Source organism: Syngnathoides biaculeatus, chromosome 6, assembly GCF_019802595.1.
Source record: "Syngnathoides biaculeatus isolate LvHL_M chromosome 6, ASM1980259v1, whole genome shotgun sequence".
Classification (NCBI taxonomy): Eukaryota; Metazoa; Chordata; class Actinopteri; order Syngnathiformes; family Syngnathidae; genus Syngnathoides; species Syngnathoides biaculeatus.
Window position 1 is genome coordinate 11338914 of NC_084645.1, and position 12924 is coordinate 11351837.

Here is a 12924-nt window from a genome sequence, read left to right on the forward strand (position 1 = left end):
TGACATTCTTTTTTTTTTATTGCTGCAAATGTGTAGCTGCATTCATATACCACACCAGACTGAATGTTCCTGTTTTGGATCAATCAATTTTTTATGTTTAATGTTGTTATTTTATTTGTTATGAATGTATTTTTAGGTTTTTTTATTTTAAATGTTCATCTTTGGCAGTTATGTGTATCGGATTGGCACTCAGTGGAGGAAGATCACTGAAAATAAAGACTTGGATTTGGGTTCAAGAAAATCGGGACTTCCCTAATGCATAGTATGCCTCTAGTTTTATAGCTCGCTGTCCTTACAAGTTTTACTAGTTTTACAACACACGACTATTCATTACTGTACGTTATCTCATGCCTCCATGACATCATACCTGATGGTAGAGTTGATGTCAGATGCAGCTGAAGACACAGTACTCATTCCAGCTTCACTCCTGAATGAGCTCTGTTTCGACCTTTGAGAAGCCAGAGAGCTCCTAGACTCAGACTTCCTTAGCTTTAGCCCGGACAGAATGGATCTCCTGAACAGCCCACTCTTCCTCTTCCCTTTTAGAAGCTCAGTTTCGCTGTGTGCCGTCAATACGAAACCTCCTCGAGACACTGCAGGACTGCTGCCGCTGCTTCCAGTGCTGCACATGGAGACGCTGGTGGACAAGGTGCCAGGAACTGGGGGAGGAACAGGAACTATGGTGCCAGTTCGATCAAGTAGAGCTGTACCGTTGCTGTGTTCCGAACTGGAGCGAAGGGAGTTGATGGACGTACGGAGAGGGGAGCGGATGACGGCCGCCATGCCGTATGGGACACTTTGGCGAACACCATAGCCATGCCGCATCCCACCAACCCACTGGCCCTGAAATGTGCCTGGAGAAAGACAAGAACATTTAACCCCTAATGTTAAACAATTATTTTGCTGAATTTATATTTATTTCAGTCTTCCATGATGCTTTTCGCCGAAGAGATGAGGAAAAAAAACATTCATTTCTTTATTATATAGGTTTTGTTGCACTTATTTATTTTTTATTTTCGTTTTTTTATTTTTATTATGGAGACCCAAACTCTTAAAATTACTGAAAAATTAAAATCAAGTGTGGAACAAATTGCGTTGCACCGACAAGAAACAACTTTGGATTTGGCAACAATAAAAAGCAGATTCTTTCATTTTATAGATATTCGACTTTTCTGCTTTACGTTACCAAGAACAGCGAGCAGAAGCGATCAACCAGAGGGGGTGCATTAAAGAAGCCTCCATACCAAGAACACCGCATGGCGAGCAGCGTACGGACTCCAACCAAATTCATGGAGAGGCCAAGTCCAAGGGGGATGACTAAGCTGACACACTACAACAGGGAAGAATCACACGAGATATACCTCATCCATCTCCACATGACAGCATGGTACAATGGCTCAAGTTGCCCTCACATTGGAACGCAAGGCACTGCAGATCCTCACAGACCTTCAGTTACACGAGGGACTTGACTGGCCCTGCGACTATGCCGATGATGGTCGACACAGGTTGTTCAATTGACAACGGAGGACCAACGAGAGTTTCGGTGCCTATGCAGCAGACCTGCAGCTTCATGCACGACAGGGTTACATTCAGCCCTGAGGCGCAAGATGGACTGGCCTTGCAAGCTTTCATCCGGGGACTTCGACTACAGCAGCTCAAGCAACATATTTGCCTGCACGCCCCAAAGACATTGTCAAGTGCTTTCACAGAGGATGCATACAATGAGCACATCCTGTAGACAGCTGGGAAGATAGTGGACCAAGGCATCAGCCCTGTTGTGCGGAATCGGAGGACAGTGATTACTGTGACAACGGCACTGATGATGTCGTTTGCCACGTTGCCACCGCAGCAACATCGCAACAAGGAGGGACACGGCCTACGGAGGGATGGTTTCGCTGTGGAGAACCCGGGCATGTCGTACGTCACTACCCGGGCCGGTCACCAAAGATTCTTGGTACCAAGTTGTTAAAATGAGAAGGGAGCGGCACAGAGGGAGAACTTCCAGCCACCTATTCTTCCCATGCAGACTCACACTCACAGTAGCGCCAGGGTTGCCTCGGGCCAACTATACTACACTATGGACTATACTTGCACAGTAACATCCATGAGAAGCAGTGCAAGACGTTGGTGGACACGGGGTCCACCATCTCCATCATCTGCCCTGGTACACATCTTGACACAATGGGCTCGTGACCTCGAGGATGGAGACACACAGAGCTTTGCATTACCACCGTCACTGGAGCAAAAGCAAAAATGAAGTTGACTGGTGGGGCAGAAGGTGGACCAGACATTTTGGTTGACTCAAATCCAGGACCCGTGCATCATAGGGCTGGACTTGCTGTCTTAATGGCGCGTGGTGGTGGACATATCTGGAGCCAGGCTGCAACTGGACTCTGTTGAAAAAGGTGTACTGCACGATCTATGAGTTTCATTGACAATTTCTGTTATTTTGGGAGCGTAAACATCTTTGCAGAGAGCCAGAGCCAGCATTTTAAATTTCCCACACCTCTTCCTGCCCCATTGGAGCCGATGATATCAGCCCCAAATGTGAATGTTTTTAAATCAAAGTTGGAAATTCTTTTTTCTCATGCTTTTTACAGTATTTGCATTTTTAATATTTCTTGCACTGTATGGTTTTTATTTACTTTTATTTTTCATTTTTAATATATAGATTTTGTATTCAAATGCTTTTAATCATGTAAAGCACATTGAGTTATCTTGTGTATGAAATGCGCTGTATAAATAAATTTGCTTTACTTTGCTTTGTCAGTTGCGAGAACTGGTAGATTGCTTCACTGACATCTTTGTCACAAAAGACAAAGATTGTATGCACACGAGTATGGTCCAGCACGAGATTGACACCTGAGATGCGGCCCCTATTCGCCTTCATCTTCACCGTCTTGCCTTTGGGAAGCGTTCCACCACAGCAAATCCAAGAGATGCTGGAAATGGGAGTAATCGAGCCATCGTCCAGTCCTAGGGCAGCTCTGGTGGTCCTCATCAAAAAAAAGAATGGCACCTGGTGGTTCTGTGTGGACCTTTGGCAGCTCAACGAAGTCATGCACAAGGACTCTTGTCCTCTGCCATGTATCGACGATTACTTGGTTTAGTTCCCTTGATCTGCAGAGTGGATCTTGGAGCTGGTAGAGCTGGGCCCAGAGGCACAACAAAAGACTGCATTCTCCCTGGGTCAAGGATGATGACAGTTCAGTGATGCTGTTCAGACTGTTCCACAACACCCCAGCTAACTTTTAACTCTTGATGGAGAGAGTCCTTGCTCACATTAGACACGTTGGGCTTCATCTTCACTCCAAGAAGTGCCACCTGTTCAGCTGAGAGACAGTATTTTTGGGGCATATCATCATTGCAGCAGAGGTGGCCATTGACCCAACAAAGAAGTAGCTGTGAAAGACAACATCAACAACACCAAGCTACACAGCTTCTTGCGACTGGCATCCTACTACCACTGATTAATCTGGTACCACTCCACCATTACCAGGTCCCTCCACAGAGAGATGCAAAAGGGGCAAATATTCCAGTGGAACGAGGACTGCAAACATTCCTTTGGCCAACTCAAGACGGCATTAATCGGGGCCCTAGTATTGGCCAACGCTGACCCCCAATGGCCATTTATCATGGACACAGACACCAACAAAGTGGGCTTGGGAGTGGGTGCTGTCCCAAGAAGGAGAGCATGTTGAGCAAGTTGTGACCTACTATAGCCATGCTCTCATCAGGCCTAAAAATAACTACTCTGTCACACGATGACTTTGCCGTTTCTGACCCTATCTTTATGGGCAAAAATTCCTCCTGCGCACTGACGATGCCTCGCTCATCTGGCTTCTCAACTTCTGGAAGCCTGAGGGTCAGCTGGCTCGATGGATGGAGACGTTGCAGGACTATGACTTCCAAGTCCAACATCAACCAGGGTAGCAGTACACCAACGCTGATGCTCTCGACGGCCCTCCACAGATTGTCGCCACTGCCAACACCAAGAGGAACAAGAACTGTTGGCCCCAGTGGCAGCAGCCTTTTGAATAGCCCCCACCAGCCTCCAAATGCAGGCAGCAGCTCCAGACATGGGAGAGGTTGATCTGGTGGATTAGAAACCTGCACAACAGGTGGACCATGTCCGCGGCCGTGTTCGAGGATGGCTGTCGGCCGGCCAATGACCACCAAGGACAACCATCTCAGTGCTCGATCAAGAGATTAAGGCATTCCACTCACAGTGGGCCGGCCTCGTCGTCCATGACCAGCTTCTCTACCACCAGTGGAAGAATCCATCTGGAACCCATGACGTTCTCCAACTCCTGGTGCCCCAGAACCTGAGGATGCAAGTGCTCTAGTTTGTCCATGGCTCGACTGGAACTGGTCACTTCGGCATCACCAAGACTTTATTGTTCCTCTGCTCCCGGTTCTACTCACCAGGTGTTGCCAAGACATAGAGATCCCCACGCACCATTGTTACACAGCAGAAAAGGGGAGCCCCTCTGCAGCAGTACCAAGTGGGGGGGGCATTGAAAGAGTGGCCATCTACATTTTGGACCCCTTTCCAACAACAGATCAGGGGAACTGCTATGACCTGATGATAATGGATTATTTTACCAAGTAGCCTGAAGCTTATGCTGTACCGGATCAAACCTTGACCACCACTGCCGAACACCTGGTGAACACAATGTACTGCCCATGTGGTAGTCCAGAGGAATTACCAAGCAAGTAGCAGTGGAATTCTTGTTCTATCGACTTCGATAGATATGGAATGATTTAGTTTTCTCATTCTGTTTACAATTGCGCGGCACGCTGGGGGAGGTGTAAAGCATTGGTCTCACAGTTCTGAGGTCCAGGATTCAATCTCGGCCTCGCCAGTGTGGAGTTTGCATGTTCTCCTGCATGGGTTTTCTCCGGGCACTCCGGTTTCCTCCCACCTCCTAAAAACATGCAAAATTAATTGGACACTCTAAATTGCCCCAAGGTGTGATTGTGGGTGGGGCTGTTTGTCTCTATGTGCCCTGCGACTGACTGGCAACCAGTTGACAGCTGGGATAGGCTCCTCCACTCCACTTTTTGTCTCTCTCAGGACAGAACAGGACACAGACACACAAAAAAAGAACAATAAAAGACAACCTGACGACTTGAACATCTTGTACTGCACTGAAAATGACACTTTCACACCCCACACCCACTTGGCTGCACCACTGATCACCATCACACCTCAGACTCACCCTCCCACATTGATCATCCAGAAACAGGAGGTAGGGTGTTATACATTACTTTTGCTCTCAATGTAGTAGACTCGCCATGTTGCAACATTTCCATACAGTGAAGAAAATGTGTATTTGAACACCCTGCTATATTGCAAGTTCACTCACTGATTCTGACCCTCAAAGACCTGTTAGTCCGCCTTTAAAAGTCCCCCTCCACTCCATGTATTATCCTGAATCAGATGCACCTGTGTGAGGTCATTAGCTGCATTAAGACACCTGTCCACCCCATACAATCAGTAAGACTCAAACTTGTAACATGGCCAAGACCAAAAGCTGTCCAAAGACACCAGAGACAAAATTGTACAACTCCACACAGATGGAAAGGGCTACGGAGAAATTGCCAAGCAGCTTGGTGGAAAAAGGTCCACTGTTAGAGCAATCATTAGAAAATGGAAGAAGCTAAACATGATGGTCAATCTCAATCAGAGTGGAGCCCCATGCAAGATATCACCTCGTGGGGTCTCAATGATCCTTACAAAGGTGAGGAATCAGCCCAGGACTACACCACAGGACTTGGTCAATGACCTGAAAAGAGCTGGGACCACCGTTTCCAAGGTGACTGTTGGTAATACACTAAGATGTTATGGTTTGAAATCATGCATGGCACGGAAGGTTCCCTTGCTTCAACCACCACATTTCAAGGCCAATCTTAAAGCCCGGGTGTCATCTCTATAAATTTTCTAAAATAGACATTGTAATGAAAAATACATATAACAGTATTCACTTCAATGTCTATACGGACAATAAAAAGTGAGCAGAGAGCACATCATCCATGCACAAAGTTGCACAATTGAGTGTCCCTCGACATCCAAGTGGTCGCCATATTAGTCGCGTCATCTGTCCTTGACGTCAGCGTCACTTCCGCCGTTGAAAACCCGCAGTGCCTGTTACTACGGAAGCCGAACAACAGAGATATTCGCATTTTCCGACGCCCCTTCCAACAGCGAAGTTCTTTTCGAAAAGGACAACACCACACAACCGAGCGCAGTTACCGGGGCAATATTACACTATTGTTTCGAGCCCTCAGGGCAATATTACACTATTGTTTCGAGCCATATTCAGATGATATCCGATCCACTCCCGCGGCGGAGATGAGCCATCACGGCTCATCGCAGCCGGCCAGTGTGCCTTATGACAGAGCTGAGCGGTGCTGCTTTAGTCACAGTCGAGTCGGGGCGCTTGATGCGCGCACGCGACTGAGTAATGCATTCTCGGCTGGGTTCTTCAGAGCCGCCCCCGTCGCAAAGCCCGACGAGCAGCCTTCACAGAAGCTGTGACCGCCAAACGCGGCGCCTCAGCTGGCGTGGCTGAGTTTCGGTGCCTGTGGTGGCATATGAGGAGGAGGTGGAGCCTGGCTATGTTTCTTTTAGGGGTATGTTCAAAGTCACCGCAGTACTCGATGAACACTATCGAGACATTGTTGGCTGGGCGACGCGCACATCGACACATTTCATACGCGGATCTTTTGCTACGTTATGTGAGAAACCGATTACATGGTCCGCCCCAAATTATTATTATTATTTTTTGGAGCTTTATACACACCTACTTGTTATTTGGAACCCACGAAGCTCTCGTCCTCTGCACCCGTGCAATCCATTTTTCACAACGAACAGTGTCTCTTTCAAACTTATGAAGGGTAATTCCATTCTCCCGAGTGTTCAAGCAATGTCCAGCAATGCAATGAGCCGGCATTTTGGCTGGCACGAAGGAACAACGAGCTACCTTCCCGGAGGTAAAACTAATGGAAAAAACGAGTCCACTAGGGGGCGCCTCTGTCCTGTACGTCACTTCCTGCTTCTTCTCGAAAACAAATCCCTTGAGAGGATTTTCATGGCGGGAGTTACAAAAAGCTGTGTACTTCAAAATCGTGTTTTGTGGTGAAAAAACACATGGGACCATATTGGCTGTGGGTTTTTCATTAATAATATACAACACTTGAGCTTTAAGTTTATCAATGAACATTTGGATGATACAGAAGAGTCATGGGAGAAAGTTTTGTGGTCAGATGAGACACAAAATTGAACGTTTTGATCAAAATTCCACTAACTGTGTTTGGAGGAAGACGAATGATGAGTTCCTTCCCAAGAACACCATCCCTACTGTGAAGCATGGGCATGATAGCATCATGCTTTGGGGGTGTTTTTCTGCACATGGGACAGGACAACTGCACTGTATTTAGGAGATGATGACCGCGGCCATGTATTGTGAGATTTTGGGGAACAAAACCTCTTTCCCTCAGTCAGAGCATTGAAGATGGGTCTTGCCTGGGTCTTTCAACATGACAATGACCCGAAGCACACAACCAGGAAAACCAAGGAGTGGCTCCGTAAGAAGCATATGAAGGTTCTGGCGTGGCCCAGCCAGTTTCCAGACCTAAACCCAATAGAAAATCTTAGGAGGGAGCTGAAACTCTGTGTTTCTCAGTGACAGCCCAGAAACCTATCTGGTGTAGAGAAGACCTGTGCGGAGGAGTGGGCCAATATCCCTCCTGCTTTGTGTCGAAACCTAGCGAACAATTGCAGGAAATGTTTGACCTCTGTAATTGCAAACAAAGGCTACTGTACCAAATATAAACATTTGTTTTCTCAGGTATTCGAATACTTATTTGTAGGTGTATCATACAAATAAATTGTGAAAAAATCATACATTGTGATCTCTAGATTTTTCTTTTTCTCTTTCAGAGACTGTTGTTCTATTGGTCATTTCAAACTGCTGTGATTGCTAGCAGCTTACATCATTTTGCACAATTATCAAAAATATATACACGTGGCATTCCCACATTACTGGTAAGCTTGTTTTGCTCAGTGACTGTGTTTTTTTATTATTTTTTTTCTTAAAATGTATTCTCTGTTAAGTGATAGTCTGTTGTCTTACTAGAGTGGCTCCAACTACTGGAGACAATTTTTTTGTGTTTTGGACATACTGTACTTGGCAAATAAAGATGATTCTGATTTTGATTTGTTGAGAATGGTTACTACATTTTTTAATGTTGAGTGTTATTATAGGAACAAAAATTGTGGGGAACAACCCATTTTGATAACTGCAACTCACAATCCAATGAGCTTTCCACATCAGCAACTCCAATTTAATGCAATGTCTCAACTTCTCAGAGTTAATTCTATTTGAATGTTATAAATTGTTCAGTCTACCAAATTATTTGTGACTTAATTCAAACTCTTACTGGCATTTTAGATTGTTGAGAAACAGAGTGGCTAGGATTCTCCGAGCCCACTTAACGACACTGCTGAGCATAATCCGTAGCACCCTGAACAGAGTTCAGTTCCTACTGTGGCAATGTAACCTGCATTTGTTTCTAAAGGCACCCCCTCGAAGAGCAACACTGCTAAACTAAATGGAACAAAAATAGTCATCGAGTGACAGTCACCTTTCAACTCACTGCAATGAGAACAAGATGACAGCATGATTTTCAAGGAAAAAGCTTTATGTTTATGTGCTGGGGGGTAGTGGGACCTGCTATTTTCCTTAGAACAACCGTTGCCGAGAAACAGGAGGGAGTCGAACAGGTACACACGAGGAACGTGAGGTTTATTATGAGATAAGTTAGGACAGTATTAGCCTGTTTTTTGGTGTGGAAACCAAAACACGACATGACCAGCTAGTACAGCCCCTTCACCTGGACAGCTCATAGGCTAGCCAAAAAAAAAAAAAAAAAAAAAAACCCAATATGGACTACATGATGTAGTAAAGTGCAGTGCGCAATGCACTGATGCATACATGCATACATTTGGGAAACAAAGCAATCATTGAGCAGATGCATGTCACGACAGAGGTGGTCCAATTCAGGTCAAAACAGAGTTCTCTTCCTGCAATTTAATGAGAAACAAGGTTCATTTGAAGAAGAAAAAGGTACGTATTGTAGACAGAGAAGACTGATGGTTTGGAAAGAGATGAGAGAGAGACAGAGAGAGAGAGAGAGAGAGAGAGAGAGAGAGAGAGAGAGAGAGAGAACATCTATGTGAAGGTAGAAAGAAAATCTTCATAAATAATGAAGCTGACGACAATACCTCCGATCTCCCATATGCAATGTTGTGCTTTTGTCCATTCATTTATTTATTTTTTATATTTATATTTATACATATATTTTTTTATTTATTATTATTATTATCTTTTTTGCACATCACAGGAATATTAATGAGGACGTATCCATCCCAACGACTCTTGCTAATTGACAGTGGCATCTGTGCAAGGCATCTTAACGACTCTTGTTTTTCATTCCAAAAGAATGATACCATTTGGAATTTGGGTTTTGGTTCCAATGTGGAGGATATAGTATTTAGTTTCCACTCCCCAAAATAAAACAGCCTCATGATGTCCTACCTTGCCTAGGATGAACAGATGTGCCCCCCTGAAATGACAGTTGAAGCGTCTTCGAAGACAACCATTTGCTATCCATTGAATGACTTCAGACTTTAATTACATAAATATTTTAATAAAACCCTGTTCTGTATTAAACATCCATCCATTTTCTTAGCCACTTATCCTCACAAGGGTGGTGGGGAGAGCTGGAGCCTATCCCAGTGCTTCACGGGCAGGAGGCGGGGTACACTCTGAACTGGTTTCACATGGAGACAAACAGCCACACTCACAATCACACCTAGGGGCAATTTACAGTATCCAATTAATGTTGCATTTTTTTAGGATGTTGAAGGAAACCAGAGTATCCAGAGAAACCCCAGGAGGCACAGGAGAACATGGAAACTCCACACAAGCAGGGCTGGGATTAAACCCGAGACCTCAGAACTGTAAGGCCAACGTTTTCCGGCTGAGCCACCTTGCCACCCTGTATTAAACATCCCTCCATCCATTTTCTTTGCCGCTTGTCCTCATGAGGGTCGTGGGGAGTGTTGGAGCCTATCCCAGCTGTCAACGGGCAGGAGACGAAATACACCCTGAACTGGGTGTGTATTAAACTTAAATTACATATTCTGCAGAAAACAAAACAGTGGCTTCTGGTTGGAGCAAAGTGCCCTTGTTCATATCAGGAAGTCACCTCAGCCCATATCTACATTCACTTTCTAATGTCTTCAAATAAAATTGTTCGTAATAAGCTGGGACGTGCTTATCCTCCAGTCAGTCAATGCCTTCTCATTCTTTCATACCAACCGATATTACATAACACACATTCACTTTTGCACGACAGGACTTATATCTCAATGTTTGCTGAAAAGTAGGGCATCTGAGTGCACATTTCCATCATTCCGCCTCCATGTCAAACACACACACACAGTCTCTCTCAATCCCTCCCTCTTCCAAACTGAGGTATGTTAAAAACCGAGCACAAGTGATCCATCCCGTCTGCCGTAGCTCTGATGTAACAGGTCTGTGTGAATCATTCTGTGGCAAACGCACTAAACTCAACTACCTGACCATATAAGGACTGCAGGCACAGTCCCTCTCTGTCGTAAACACACACAGCCATTTCTCTGGTGGGCCAAAGTGTCAGTGAGGTGGGAAATGCTGAACGAAGCCAATCATATTATTGCTCCGGTTATAGAACAAAGTCCCACAGTAACAACATGCACCCCACAAGAGAGGCTTCTGCACCAACCAGCCCAGAACTTTGCGTTCTTGGTGGGAGGTGTTTCTGGTAGCAAAATGTTCCTTGTAGCCCATGTGGTTTGTTTCCAACACTAATTAGGGAGCTTCAGTAAATGAGGCTGATGTTGCGCGATATCTTGAAAATGCTGGTCTTTCAAATTTTCAAGTTAGTCAAATTTTATATCTTTGTCTAAATTTCAAATATGTTTAATAGATTTAAACATTAACCCTTTATTCAGTTGAAAAGTGAGTCTCATTTGCAATGCCATCCTGGCTGCAGACAGTCTTTGAATTTATTATATACAGGTACATTCAACAAATTACTACACATAAGATCCCTCTCTGTATGTATTATATTACTGAGATGACGTACTGCACCTCAACAGACAACAACAACAGTGCAACAGAAGCGTCCAGACAACTATAAATGTGATTTATCAGGTGGTAGATGCAATAGAGACATAAACCTGAATCCTTGCAGATTTTAACAACAAATTTGAGAATGAAAAATCACAGTCATGTGTAGACTTCTACATGCATTTATATGTGTAATGTTTAATGTCTTGGCATTCATGCAGTGCATTTTTCTTCATGCAAGTTCTCAAACTTTAAAGAACATCTGCTTGCATGTCTTTTATGGTGCTTTTGTCCACCAAACGCTATGATATAAAGCAATGTTTAACTTTTTACATTGTGCAGTTTCTATTTTGCTTTGTTCTAGTCTGCTCTCTGCAGCCAGGTTGGCAATGCTAGGGAAGTTCCTGCCAACGTTCATGTAGCTGGAAAGCCCCAAACACACATTACATACAAATATTAAGATTGTAGAGTTTGGAATTTAAATGTTTTCCAAGCATATGAGAGGGCCGGAACGTATTCTACTGAATAAATGTAGGTTCGCTAAATTCCATTTTGAATGTAGGTCTCCCCTTGTTATTTGGATGACATCTGGCCAACACATCTGCTTTAGCCTTTGTAATCACATCAGAACACAGCTGCACAACCATATGACAGACAGCTCAAAGTAAAAACAAACACCCATAGAACTGTGTGACTGGATTGCCATTTTATTAATCATTCGCCACAAAGCTTGGTTGAGGCAAAATAAGATAGGGTAGCCTATCTGTAAATGTGTGAGGCTGCAATATAAGACAAATACAAAACAACTAATGCAACCAAATGGGTTTGCGCTTCATATGTTAAATTGGTTTACACATGCAATATGACAAAGCAGTCATTTTCAATTTCTCAAAACTGTTGTAATACACTACTATAGCCATAATAATATTATAATCGTGCAGCAAAAATACAGTAAGTACAGTTCGGCCAGCTTAATTATAATAATTGGGATTTAATATTGAGCCTTTGATAGGCAACATAATTTCAAAACTAAACTATGGGGCAAGATAGATGCAAAACTAATTAACATCTGAGTGTTGTTGTTTTTTCCATTCAGCATGCAAAGAATTTACTGAATTCCCTTCAGTGTTATGAAACATAGAAGAATATTCTCTGAGCAAGTCAAAGACGAATAAGTCATTTGCATTTACTGATAATTGCATAAACCAAGCAATAATAAGATTCATCATGTTGTTGATGAGTTCAATCACGCATTTCATTTGTTAAGCAGACGGAACCACACAAGTCGAGCTTTCAAAATGACCTTCATGTTGTTTCAACAACATTTGCTCAATGCAATAAGCAAACACGTGTGTTTTTATCCGTACAAATACATCAGAATTTAACTTTGGAAGCATAAGGCATACTGTATATTCCTTGAAAACTGACAAGAGGTTGCGTAATGTGTGGTGCCATGTGTGGTTTCTAGCCTTCTCAAGCTTTGGGATAATCCAGAACCAAGCTCGAGTGTAATGCCTCAGAAACTAAAATATGCAGGGACACGAGGTTGCATGTCGCTTTCCATGGTGCTGAAAAAGTCTTCTCAGCAAGCGTTTAGCTTTTCTTTACTTTATAAGAGCCCAACCAAACAGACCATTTTCATGATAAGATGTGACTGACAACATGGAAATTCTAGAATAGAAGCATCAGTCATGGTGAGGTGAATTGTTTCTTCATTGTCACATATGTGTATGGGAAAGGATCC

At 43.9% G+C, this 12924-nt stretch overlaps 1 protein-coding gene across 1 annotated transcript in view; it reads right to left on the bottom strand.

The window, feature by feature from the left end:
* Positions 1 to 12924, bottom strand: part of jph3b (junctophilin 3b) — a 74344-nt gene that overhangs the window by 41168 nt on the left and 20252 nt on the right. The window contains exon 2 of the mRNA XM_061822491.1: positions 368 to 854. Coding sequence (XP_061678475.1) covers positions 368 to 854 — 487 coding nt within the window. The remainder of the gene's footprint in view (positions 1 to 367; positions 855 to 12924) is intronic.